Raw genomic sequence first — 13081 nt, 5'->3', positions numbered from 1 at the left:
ACGTGTCTACTCCCGGCCGCTCACCCACCCCACAGCTCTGGTCTTCTCCAAAGGATACCAGGCAAGGGATCTCTTCTGGTCACCCCCCTGCAATTTGAGCAGTGACATCACTCAGCACACCTCTGTCTTCCAGGGGCAACCCCAGGATGAGAAGGCCCAAGAGAAGACACAGATGTGCCAGCCTCCTCTCTCAAGCACTGTATGCACACGCCAAACTCCACCTCCTGCTGCTCAGGCTTTGGGGAACCCCTGTCCAATTGGGGTTTTTTAATTGATGTGTGGTCAATTTACAATCTTGTGTCCATTGCAAGAGTGATGCAATTATAGACATATATATTTTCAGATTATTTTCCATCATAGTTTATCGCAGGTATGGAGTCTTGTTTTTTGGAAGACTCTTTCCTGAGCCACTCAGAACTGGAGATCAAGTATGACAGGCTTCAGCCACTTTCTTACAAATGTGCCTTGAAAGAAAGAGTGGGTGGCTGGTGAAGAGAGAACACAAAAATCCTCCTCCTTACAGCCTGGCTTGGCACCTGCCCATTTTACCTGCAGAGGTGTGCTGGCAGACAAATAAAAGCTGCCAGGAGACAGATGCACCGTGCACACGAGTAATTTAGAGCCTGCATTCCTCTCTCCACCCAGAAAGAAGGGAAAGAGATTTAGAAGCAACATCCAACTTCATGGGAGAAGCACGTCAAGTCCTTCACCTGACCTTTCTCACGTCCATAACAAGTTCACAAGAGGCACTGCTGGCAATTTGGGTGGGAAAACAATCCTTCAATGTGCTGCCCCGTCATCGCAGGGTGGTAAACATCCCTGATCCTTACACGTTAATGCTGTTAGTGCTTCCCAGACAAAGTGACAATGAAACCATCCTCCCCAACATTTCCAAACACCCACTAGGAGGGCAGTGCCACCCCACAGGAGAACCACTGAGTAAATACCTGTACTTTTTGGTGTCACATGGTGCCCAGCATACACGGAGCACTCTAGGGGGAGAGTCACAAGAATACTTAGGCTCATGTCTCTTACCAAGCGAGTAATTACTGAACCTCTAGCATGTGCTCAGCATCTCTGCAGGCACGGGAGGATCAACAGGAAATTTGGACCATGGGCCCTACATGTAAGGAAGTGGTAGGAAAAACAAGACCATGAAATATTATTCAATATGGGCCAAATAGATGCAAACACTAAATTACAGGATCTGAGAAGGTGGAGGTCACCAGTGAGGGCTGGCACGGTCGGCAGAGGAGGGACGGTTGGGGGGACAAGCAGAAGTTGAGGTGGCTGGAAGGAGGTGGAATTTTCTTCACTCGGCCCTCCTGACCCTCATCCTGTCCCCGTAAGCACCGCTGTTCACAGAAAACTCAGCAAAGCGTGTGGTTCCAGGAGCACTTCAGCCATCCAAGCTCTTCAGATCCTGTTCTCAAGTGGTTTCTGGTGGAAGAGGGTGCAAGGAATTTCCCATTCTCCCTCAGAAGACCCGCTGCCATCAGGCCTGCTTTAAGGAGGCCCCTCTCATCCTAAAGGTAGAGCAGAGGTGCATTCACCGCTGTGTGCACGGACTTAGTCACGGACTCTGAGCGGCGGGGTTCCCGGATATGACAACAGAAACTCCCCGCTTCACGTGTCACCCTTGGCTGGGTCAGACTCTCCTGCTGTGGGGACAGGCACTTCCTTCCTCTGTCAAAGGTCTCCTTGCCTGCTCCCTGACCAACCAGCAGTGCTTCTCTCGGGGAGAGAGATCTCTCAGGGAGAGACTCCTCATCCTCCATTCATCTCTCTCCCCAGCCACCAAGGCTCCTCCCGCAGGGGTTGCCACCAAATACTTCTCACAGCCCATCCTGCCAGCCTGGATGCCGCCACGCTCCTGACACTTGCTGCTCCTGGAGTCTGGCTCCTCCAAGAAGCCCAAGACTGTGGCTTCCCCAACCCTGTTTCATTTCAAATATGCAAGATCAGTAACACTCCCCCTACACACTTCTACTTGTACACAATGTAAACTGAGAGTTGCACCTATTTCTATAGTTTCTATCTAATGGGAGGAAGAAGCCCACATCCCACAGACCACAAGAGCTGAGCCCAAGGCTGGGCCTACCTGTGCTTATTTCTGTGAGACTTACCTCTCTTCCAACCTTCCAACCCTAGCCACCACTCAGGCCAGCTAACATTTAGTCTCACATACACGCCCCACACCCGCCACATGGGTGTGAGATGACAACGTCAATTAGCTTGACTGTAGTTACCATTTCCTCGTATCTATGTATATCAAAACATGTTGAAGAACATGAAAACGAATATATTATGTATGTCGATGCATGACTGGGACGTTGTGCTGTATACCACAAACTGACGCATTGTAACTGACTGTACTTCAATTAAAAATTAAAAAAAAAAACATGTTATACACCTTAAATGTATACAATTTTTATTAAAAATATAAGACGTCTAGCGGTATACCCTTCTCCCTCACGCCCCACTTCAGACAGCAAGCACACCCACCCCTCCTCTGTGGAGTGACGCAGGAGTCCACACGGACCCCAGCGCTCAGAGACCCGACCCAAATGCCCTTTCCATATCCCTTTGAAACAGACAAACTTTTTTTTCCTCCTACAGGAAGGTTCAGAAGAAATCCTTTTGGAAATTGAGCCTGGAGTTTCCACCCCATCCTCAGGCCCCTGGCCTTTGGTTGTTGACCAAATGCTCCACCCTAAGAAAGCCCGTTCCAGGGTCACCACCAAATTCTACCTGCTGGTTCACGTCTATCTGCTCTTTCTGTGACAATGCCAGCTCGGTTTTCTGACATGTGATTTGTTTCTCTCTCAATCAACCAACCAAATATTTCTGTCTTGTAAAAAGTGAAGACAATCCTTGTTCTGTGCTCTCGTGGCATGCTGAAGTTTTCTGCTACCTCATGGCTTACAATTTTATGTATTTGTAACTACACATACATGATCACTTTATTAGTGTCTCCCCACTACCAGACTGTAGGAAAACCACGTCTGTCTTGTTGGCCATTGCATCCTCTGCGCTGAGTTCTAGCTCTTTACTGAAGCAGAACAGGGAATCCTACTCACAGTTAGCAAGTACCTGGGCTGTCTGGCCACTGGACACAATCTCCAGGGGCTCCTTGGATCACCACAATTCCATCCCTTCCTTCTCTCCTCCCTCTACCAATCCTGACCCTTATAAAGAACAAAAAGCCTCAGGTACCTTTTCAACCACCCTCTGGAGGAGATTCCCTTAGACAGAAGAATCCCAGACTCTAGTCAAGGACTGGCTGGTTAGGCAGAGAAGGGCAGGAAGAGAGAGAGGAGAAAATGAACTTGGGCTTAGACGGAATCCAGGTCTTCTACCAATTCATGTTTTTGTATCTCCCTATATTCTGTGGGCATTCAAGAAATGCTTTAGGAGTTGACATATTAACCTAATTTTTTGTTCTTGTTGTTATTGTTCAATTTCTTCAACCTAGGAAAACATAGACTGAGGGAGCTGGGGGTGTAAAGTGAGTGCTGGGGGAGGGGAAGACACTGGATATCAGCTTTCAAGATGACTGACCACGAGATGACAGAAAATTAGTATAACTGACAGCCATCAGATTTAACAAAAAACTTTCTGACCCTGAGGGTTCTAAGATAGTGAGGAAGGCCGTAACAGTTTTAAAAAAAGGGGAGCCTCGGCTTGCAAAAGCATTTCTTAGGTGGATGGTCCCAGAGTTCTGATTAAATAGTACTTAGAATATTATCAAGCACAACATTACACCCTTCCTGTGGTACCTAGAACCTGATTCTCAATACAGTAGATCAACGCTGCTTGGTGACTGATGGATGCTGGAAAGGGTATTATCAATAACTTTCTCTGGTACAACTCTGGCGATAGAAGGATTAGTTAGATGGACTCTCAGATGGCTTCTGGAGATGCCCTGCAGTGCCAGAATTGTTTTATGTTCCTGGGTTGAGAGGTTGCTGTATTCCTCATTTATAGACCAACACCAGAGCGCAAGCTTGTAAAGAGCACACTCCTGCTATCCTGTCCCCAGGACAACAAGCAAGGACACTCCACATACCCAAGCTATGGGAGTTACCCCGTTTTAGGCACATCACTCAAGGTCGAAAGGAATGGAGGCCAGCTTTGAAATCGGGGTCTACACACCATAGTGTTAACTGAGCTCCTGGGGCAAGTGTGAGGGGGTAGCCAGGGGGCTCTCTGGCTGACCCTCCAACTGTTCTCTTATCTGGGAAGACCTGACTTCTCCAGAGACCTTCCCCTCCGAGTAGTGAGTAGCGCAGTGAGTAGCGCGAAGGGCTCTGGCAATCTGCCCTTCCCACAGCATGATGGGGGTGTGATCTCTTCCCTCCTTTGGGGAACGGCTGAACATCTGGTTCCAGCAAAGTTCTCTGCAACCTTCCTTCCATCATGGTGTCAAAGCAGCTTTTCACTTTGCTCCAAATGCCATTAGCTCTCCAAACAGCCCTCCCCTTCCCTTTGCAGGTCTCCAGGGAAAAGTCCTCACACTGCCACCACCTCAGCTGCAGGGTCGGCCTTTCCCTTCCCTGCCTGAGTCTACACTTCTGTCGTCTGCATTTGGATGAGAGTGCATCAGAATGCAGTAGCAGCTCCACGTTGCTCAGCAGCCTAGAAATACATGCCCAGGGCTGCCACCTTTCCGAGCCGTGCTGGTTCCACAGCCTTGTGAAGAGAAAAGGAAGGGGAAGAGACTTCTCCAAAGAACAGACACAACAACACAGAGTCATTTGAGAAAGGCCACCTCTGTGAGCACTACTACCCAGCAACAAGTCCCTCTTGACGGCGCTGCACGATGGCATTGCAACACAGCAACGCTGAGCACAGCTCCACGGCCCGAAGGACACTGCAGACTCAAACTTCCAGCTGGTTGGACAGTAAAGGGAAGCTGCTCGACTTATGAAGCGGGTCAGCCAAAACGAGCAATGCAAGAGGAAAGAGGTCTGCCTGGGGTCTGCTCCCTCCTCGTCCTGTTCCACCTCCACTGATACTTCCCCTTTGCGAGAAGCCAAGAGTTCCAAGTCAGAACATTCTTCTGGAATATAACCAAGCTTGGGCAAAAAGGAGGTTTGAAACAAAGATCTTTCTCTTGGAAGATCCTAAATTGACTTCAAGGGCATCATTCAGGTGGAGGCTTCCAGAACTGTTTACCACCAGACAAGGTTTGATTCCAGGAACAACTCAGAAAAAATATATTCTTAATTGTGTATGTATAAAAGAGGGGCAAGAGTAGGGGAGGGTATAGCTTAATTGGTAGAGTGCCTGCTTAGCATGCACAAGGTCCTGGGTTCAATCCCCAGTACCTCCATTAAGTAAATAAATAAAGCTAATTACCTCCCCCCTCAAAAAAAAACAAAAGGCGCAAGAGGAAACCTAACAATGTCTTCTCCAAGCAAGCGCTGTGCCAAGAGCTTCTACTTGTTACATATGCATTTATTCAACAAACAGTTCAGCCCCCACTGTGTGCAAAACAATGTTACAGGCACTGGGGATGCAAAAATGAACAAAACAGTCAAAATCCTACCTTTCACTGAACTTATATTTTAGTCAGGGTTGATAAATATGTATGTCAGCTGATCATAATTACTACGAAATAAAGCAGACTAAGGGATGCTATATAAAATGTATACAAAATAAAGCCAGAGAGGGAGTGTTATTTTAGATACACTTGTGCTGGAAGCCTTCTCTGGTCATCATTTAATAACAATTCAATAAGGGCTATCATCTGGTCACCATGTGCCAAGAACTGGACTAAGTACTTAACATGCAGTATTTCATTTAGTCCTCAGCAACTCTGAGCTCAGTACTATCACCACAATAGCCGTAGAAAGGTAAGGCTCTCTGCAGAATCTGCAGCAAATTAGGGAAGAAGGGGGAGAAAGGCCAAGGTTATACAGTAAGTGAGAAAGCCGGGACTTGAACTTAGGAACACAACCCCATGCTGCTGGGCTAGGGGAGAAATGAGCCAAAAAGAGGTCACATGTGCCGGTGGTCACAAAGTAGCAGGTCCACCTGCCTCCCCGCACACCGCTAAGAGATAGTACGATTCAATCTTCTCTAATATTGGACTATTACTCTCATCACCAGCTGAAAGCCAAGCCTTGAAACAAAAGGAGAGAGACAACCTGGGCTCTTCCGGGCCGGCTAATAAATGCTGAATGTGTTCCTCCCTCATCCTCTTCCCAGGCCCCCAACACAAGATGATACAGCACAGGGTAACATGCTTTCCTGCTAATTCTCCAGGTTGCCATTTCTCACGGGAAAACAGACAGGATCAGAACAAGAGATGAGTGAGCTGCTCCGCAGTGCCACAGGGGCTCTCCAAGGTGGAGTGGAGGGGACAGGTCCCGAGAAAAGGTCAGCGGCATGGAGAAAGCAGGCCCTCTGCAGCCCTATTTCAAAGAAAGCCCTCCCTCAAGCCTGGGAGTACAGGGGTGGCAGTGGGGGAGGGGAATGCTTTCTTAAAAAGAATGAGGCAGGAGAGACAAGCACTGGGAGCAGGTCACTGGGCTCTCCTGAGGAAGGGAAAGAGAATAAGGCAGGAGGCAATTGAGGAAAGAGGCTAACACTGCTTCAAGCAGAGGAGTCTAGAAGGGAAATACCATATCCAAGGTCAGAGGGTATTTGCAGAATTGCTGGAAATCCCAGGTTGAGGATCCAGGCCAAATTATGAGAAGAGGCTAAAGGAAAAGAGAAGCCCAAGCAGAGTCCCACAAGGTTGAAACCAAAGGTCATAGTCTGGACCCACCCATTTTTTATTATATTTAAGTCACCACAGCCAAGGGAGCCTGTAGCCGAGGTTAATCAACAACCAAGGTGGGAAGGGAAGGTGTGGTTCATCCTAAAGATGAGCACATTCGGGGGAGCCTGGATTTCCATCTTACACCTCAACTGGCTCAACCTGAGAATCGAAGTTTAACCTGCTCTTCAGAATCTCCCTCTAAAGCCTTCAGACCCTCTCTCCCCAGCAACACACATACACACACACACACACACACACACACAGAGAAATTCAATCCTCAGCCTTCCTCCTCAGCAACTTATCACCTCATCTCCAGCAAGTCAGGTCTCCTAGCCCAGCACTGCACCAGACAGAATATGACCTGAATGGCAGGAAAAACTGTGTCACCTAGAGAAACCCAATTAACGACGTGACTCCGCTCTCTTCAATATGCCTCTCCCCTCCAGTCATATCCGGGGCACCTGTGTGGCTGACCGCCTTTCCCGGCTACTGGCCGTGTTCCCTGGCTAACTCAAAAGCCAGGAGACAATTTCAACAGGGGCCTCCTGAGCAGCTAACCCGGAGATGGGAGGTCCTGCTCTCCCCAACACCCTGGCCGGTTGAGAAAGCCCAAAGGACAAGGTCAAAAACACCCCCTGGATGACAGGCTGGAGTGTTCACCTTGAAATCACTCAGTTGCCCCTTAAACCAGGGCCCCCTGCTGAAGAAAAACCCATAAATGCAGCTGAAAGCTCTCAAATGAGGGCCTGCAAGAGCCCCAGGAGGGACAACAAACAGGTATTTCGAAGAAATTCCCGCTGCAGCTGTTTCCTCTTATTCCTTTTCTAATGAGCCCCTCCCTGGAGAGATCGCCACTGCCTCCCCCTCCCTCCAGCAAAGCCACAAATACCCAGGCTTTTCCCAACCTGATGGACCACATGCTGCATGTGTTCGTGTGTGTGCAGACATATAAACATCCTCTTCCCAGCCCGGGCCGTAGTTTCCGAAGACAAGAAATGTGTCCCCTCCTCCCCCAGTGCACTTGTCTTTCCTCCCAGCCCCACACTGCTGCAGAGTTGGTAATCTAAGATGCGGGGACCCTGAGACCGGAAATGCCTGGTTCTGGACTGCTGCACTTGAAACCCGAGCGAAGGCACGAGGAGAGCCGAGCGGGGGGATGAGGGCGACGGTAAGAGGTGTGCGGCGGAGACGGGAGGCTGAAGTGCCGACCGGGGAAGAGATGCAATTCGGGGCTGGGCGAGGAGAAGAAAGAGTGATGAGGGGGAGGCTGTCAAGCAGTGGCAAAGTCAGAATTCGGGAAGCCGAGGAAGAGGAGGGGGAGGAAGAAAATATAAGTAAGAGCCAAGGGGACGAGGCCCCACAGGCGGTAGGGAACCAGGGAGGGGCACCACAGTAAAGATTCAGCAGGTGAGGGGGGGACCTACGTCCACGGGAACCAGAGGGTGACCCTCAAACACCTGGGAGGAAGGGGGTCCGGAACCTGAGTAAAGGTAGAGGTGGAGGGAAGTGTGGGGGCGGGGCACCCCAGGGCGGGGACCGAACAGGCTCCCAGAATCTGCAGCGCGTGGAAAGCGGAGGGGATCGGAGGGAGGGCGGGGGTCGCCGAGGGGACCAGGAGCCCGGAGAGCGCCGCGTGAGGCTTGCGGCCACCCTCTCCCCTGCGGCGGGGACCGGAACCAGGGCGAGGCTGGGGGGCGGCGCGCTCACCCGCAGGGCGGACAGGTCGATGTCGTCCAGGCTGCGGGCGGGGGCTGGGTCGCCCATGGCCTCCGCCGGGAACGGGGCCCCGGGGCCGCTCACGCTCCGGCTCGGTTATTCCGCTGCCGCCGTCGCCGCTTCTCCCCCATCGGGGGATCCTGGGGGCGGACTCCACCGCGCCTCCCCCGGAGAACGGGGAGGGGGAGGGCCGGCAGGAGGACCGACCCACCGACTGACAGGAGCTATCGCCCAGGAGCCTGCAACCCGAGCCTCCCGACTCCGCTGCGCAGGCGCAGAGTGGCCGTGCACCGGGAGGCTGGAAGAGGGAACGTGACGCGAGCGCGCTGGGTTCCCCCTCCCCCTCGGCGCCGACACCTGCGCGCAGGCGCAGGAGAGAGAGCGACAGGCGCAAGCGAGGACTGAGCGACCGCGCAAGCCTGGCATGAAAGAAGTGGGCGGCGGCCGAGGCGGCCGCGGAGCTCGCCCACCAGCTAGCGCGCGTGCGCACATGCGTTTCCTTCCCTTCCCCTTTTTTTTATTTGTCTTTTCTCTTTCCCATTTCCTTCTTGGCCCTCCTTTGACGCCTCTCCTTCTCTTTCCCTCTTTCGTGTGCCCAGCAGCCATTCAAGCCACCCACCTCTCTTGTTTGCGGGGGAGGGGAGGAGGGACCCAACCCCCTCTATTACTAGGGGCGTTGTTATGGTAACTCCCCACGCGAGGGCTGAGTGGCCTCTAGATAGGATGGGCTGTCCACCCACCTAATTGCTATGGCAACAGTGGAGCCACTGAGGGAGGGGCCTCTTCGTGAGAACCACCTGGGAGCTGGGGAGTGGAGTGGGGCTGGCTGGCTCGTGAATGCCCTTTACCCTCTTCCCTGGCCGGAGTCAGGAGTGTTGAGTAGGGGACCTCAGATCTCAGGGTAGGGAATCCTACTGCAGATCTTTGTCTCTGCACCTCTTGTTCCGCACAAAGGAGCTGTTTCAACAATTATTCATTGAGCACTGGAGCTGTGCGTGGGGGAAGGGGTGGGAAAGAGGTGGAGGAGGGAAGGAGGAGGAATCTATGTCCAACCCCTGCGCATCTTGCTTCGGTCACCTTAGGTCTAGTCATATTGGCATAGCACTCTCAGCCATTAGCCTCATTGGAGTCTGGGTAATGCTATATAAAGAACAAGGAGTCATGTTCTGCCACTGACATGCTGTGTGACCTTGAGCAAGTTGCTTTGCTTCTCTGGGCCTTTCGAAAGGTTCATTGTGAAGTCGAAGGAGAAAGCTGTTTGAGCTCCAAGATCACTTCCAGCGACAATAGTATCTCTGAAAGACCCCACCACCAGCCTTAATGTAAACATCACTCAGGAGAGTTTGAATGAAAAGTCCTTGGAGAAGGGCAAACACCCTCCTTTCTGGATCCTTCTCCTTCGCACATTTGGATGCACATCCAGTCTTGCTCCCCTTCCCCCTCCCCACCCATTTAGCTTGCTGTTGTCCTATTCCGAGCCACAATCCTTACTTACCTCCTATACTCTTATCCCGTTACATCAATTCTCGACACTCAGAGTGATTTTTCTAAAACTCAAACCTTATGTCACTCTCCTGTTTAAGATCTTTCACTGGCTCCCCTTCATGTCTTTTGAGTAGAGTCTAAAGTGTGGCAACCAAGATCTTTCAAGTTTCTGCCTGCTTCTCGTGACCTGTTTTCTCAACACTCCACCATTCAACCTCACTTGTTCTAGCCATATGGAAATCCTCTACTCACAGTTCCCAGAACTCAGCGGACCCTCCTCCAGCCTTTGCACTTGCTGTTCCTTTTCCCTGGAATTCTCTGACCATGCCCACTCTCACTGCTGTTTGTTTTGTCTTTCATAGCTTAATTGCCTCCTCCATGAAGCCTTCCTTGACCCACTGAGACTAAGTTTGGCTTTTCTGTTGTAGATACCTGGCTTAAACCCATGGTAACATTTAACAATTTGAATTGTAAATGTCTGATTCTCCTTAAAAGCAGGAATTATGTCAGTCTTACTCAGCACAGGGTCTGGCACTGACTCGAGGTTCAGTAACAGGTAATTGAATGAAGGCCTCTGTGTCTGGGTAGGCATTGTGAAATACAGTAATTCAAGGACAAGACCATGGCAGGGAGGGGAGTGGTAGAGTGGTAGCCAGTGGTAGAGCACATGCTTAGCATGCATGCATGCTTGCACGAGGTCCTGGCTTCAATCCCCAGTACCTCCTCTACAAATAAATAAACCTAATTACCTCCCCCCACTGGAAAACTAAGTAAATAAATAAACCTATTTTTTTTAAAAAAAAAAAGGACCGTGGGATAGTAGAGGAAAACATAGAATTTGAAGTTTGTGCTTTAAGTCATTAAGCTCTCCGAGGCTCAATCCTATCATCTGTAAAACAGAGATAGTAACAGGGAGGTTAGGATAAAATAAAGCACTTGGTGCACAGTAGGTCCTCAGTAAATGCCCGACTCATGGGCAATGTTTAATAAAGAGATACTGAATCAGTGAATGAGCAAGTTAATATCACAGGGATAGGGTAAGGGGCCCCCCCCAAACTTTAAGATACAATGTGATCTGGGGAGTGGGGAGGGTGGGGAGACAATGTGAAGGAAAAGCTGGGCTGGTCTAACAAGATAACTCACAGGTCTGGGAATGTGAAGGAGAGGCTGGGCTGGGCTAACAAGATAACTCACAAATCTAAGTATTGGAATACTGATTGATCTGAGTTCTACTAGACTAACTTGTAAATCTAGGTTAATTAGTGTTGGTATGCTGTTCATATTTTTTTGCTAGCCAGCTGGATTTTCAAAGATACATATCTGGCTTTGGAATGTTGGTTTGCTGCCTCCTCACTTCCACTTTTGTGATAATAATGCTGCTAAAGCTGTTCCATGCCTATTGGCCAAATACTCCAGGCTTGTACTTTACCCTATAAAACCTCATGTGCACATCTTGGAGGTGCTCAGAGCTTCGGAGCAGAAGCCCCTCTGAGCCCGCCAGTGTAATACATCTGAGTACTCCAACCCTCCGAGTGGTGCTTGTTTCTTGACTGGCCTGTCGTTTCCGTAACAATGGGCAATGTTTAATAAAGAGATACTGAATCAGTGAATGAGCAAGTTAACATCACAGGGATAGGGTAAAAGGCCCCCCACAAACCTCAAGACACAATGTGATCTGGGGATTGGGGAGGGTGGGGAGACAAGATCGGCCTGTGCTGACAATTCCTGAAGTTGGAGTATTGACGTGTGGGTATATGAGGATTCACCATTCTAGCCTCTACTTTTAGATATATGAAATTGTCATAATAACTTAAAAAGAGACAACGTGGTGGAGGAAGCCCTGAATCAGGCGTCAAGAAAAGTTAAAATGTTAGAAATAAGACAAATCTTGGGTCCCTGGGAGATAGGTATTTTGCAGACTCAGTCACCCTTAGGGCGTCCCATCCTCCCTGGGAGGCTAGATTCATTCTCTTCATCCTGAGTCTAGGGCCAACCTTTCTGATTGCAAGTCCACTGCTTTTTTCCCTGCACTATGGGGGCCTCCATTCAAGAATCTCCAGGACTAGGGGAGGCAGGGTAGAGCTTGTGGTGGAGCGCATGCTTAACAGCCACGAGGTCCTGTGTTCAATCCCCAATACCTCCATTAAAAAAAAATAAGGCTAATTACCCCACACCCATCCCACCCCCTGGCAAAATTTCCAGGACAAACTAAGGGGGAGCAGAGAGACAGGCAGTGTGAAGCAGAAGCCCACCTACCCCTGGCCCAGCCCTGAAACAGCTGCTGCCTCCACCTCACTCCACAGTTAATGAGATAATGTCCCCTAGGGAAAGAGGCACTTAGCGCTGACAATGAGGCTAATTAGCAGAATGCCAATTAGTACCTGGGGACTGCTATATATGGGAGGGGGATTTCTTGGGTTGAAGTGGCTTCTTCAGGGGAACGGAGTGCTGGACTCAAAGGTGAGGGTGGGAGCGAAGCCACAGCATCCCCTCTTTCCATGTCATTGTCCACAAGGACACTCCTCTTCCAGGAAGGCCTCCTTAACTCCTCACTTTATTCCCTTCTGTCTCTTCCTGCTCCTGTGGTCAATTCTGAGACCAAGGAATGAAGGGCAAGAGCCAAGATCATGCTAAACTTTTTTTGAATTGCAAAATATTTCAGATACACAGAGATATGGGGGGAAAATACATATGTAAAGTTCATATACCAACCACTCAGCTTAAGAAATAAGTCACAAATTTACTCAGAATTCTCTCTGTATACCTGTTGTCTTATCCCTTTCTCTCCACCCGCCCTGGGAGGTAACCCTATTCCATCGAGTGCTATACCGTCTCATAAACAGTACCATCTATTTTCGCTCTCGTCTGGACCAGCATCATAGAAGTTTGTGCGATGACAGAAATGGTCTATACCTGCCCTCTCTGATATGCCAGACACTAGCCCCAAGTGGCTTCTGAGCACTTAAAACGTGGCCGGTGTGAGTGAGGAACTAAATCTTTACCTATTCCTAATGGTCATTAACTTAAATATCAATAGTCAAATGTGGCTGTTGGCTACTGTGTTGGACAGTGTCCCATGGCGGTGGGGACTTTGTTGTACTCACTTCTGTG

At 49.9% G+C, this 13081-nt stretch overlaps 1 protein-coding gene across 4 annotated transcripts in view; it reads right to left on the bottom strand.

Annotated features, from left to right (window-relative positions):
* The window catches only part of MINK1 (misshapen like kinase 1), a 44290-nt gene extending 35507 nt beyond the window's left edge, over positions 1 to 8783 (bottom strand). For all 4 annotated transcript variants that reach the window (XM_072940504.1, XM_072940505.1, XM_072940506.1 and 1 more), the window contains exon 1: positions 8477 to 8783. In XM_072940504.1, coding sequence (XP_072796605.1) covers positions 8477 to 8533 — 57 coding nt within the window. In that variant the 5' untranslated portion in view covers positions 8534 to 8783. The remainder of the gene's footprint in view (positions 1 to 8476) is intronic.
* Between the last annotated feature and the right edge of the window lie 4298 nt (positions 8784 to 13081).

This window comes from Vicugna pacos, chromosome 16 (assembly GCF_048564905.1).
Source record: "Vicugna pacos chromosome 16, VicPac4, whole genome shotgun sequence".
NCBI lineage: Eukaryota > Metazoa > Chordata > Mammalia > Artiodactyla > Camelidae > Vicugna > Vicugna pacos.
Note: the sequence above shows the minus strand (reverse complement) of the source record. Positions and strands in the feature narration are given on the sequence as shown.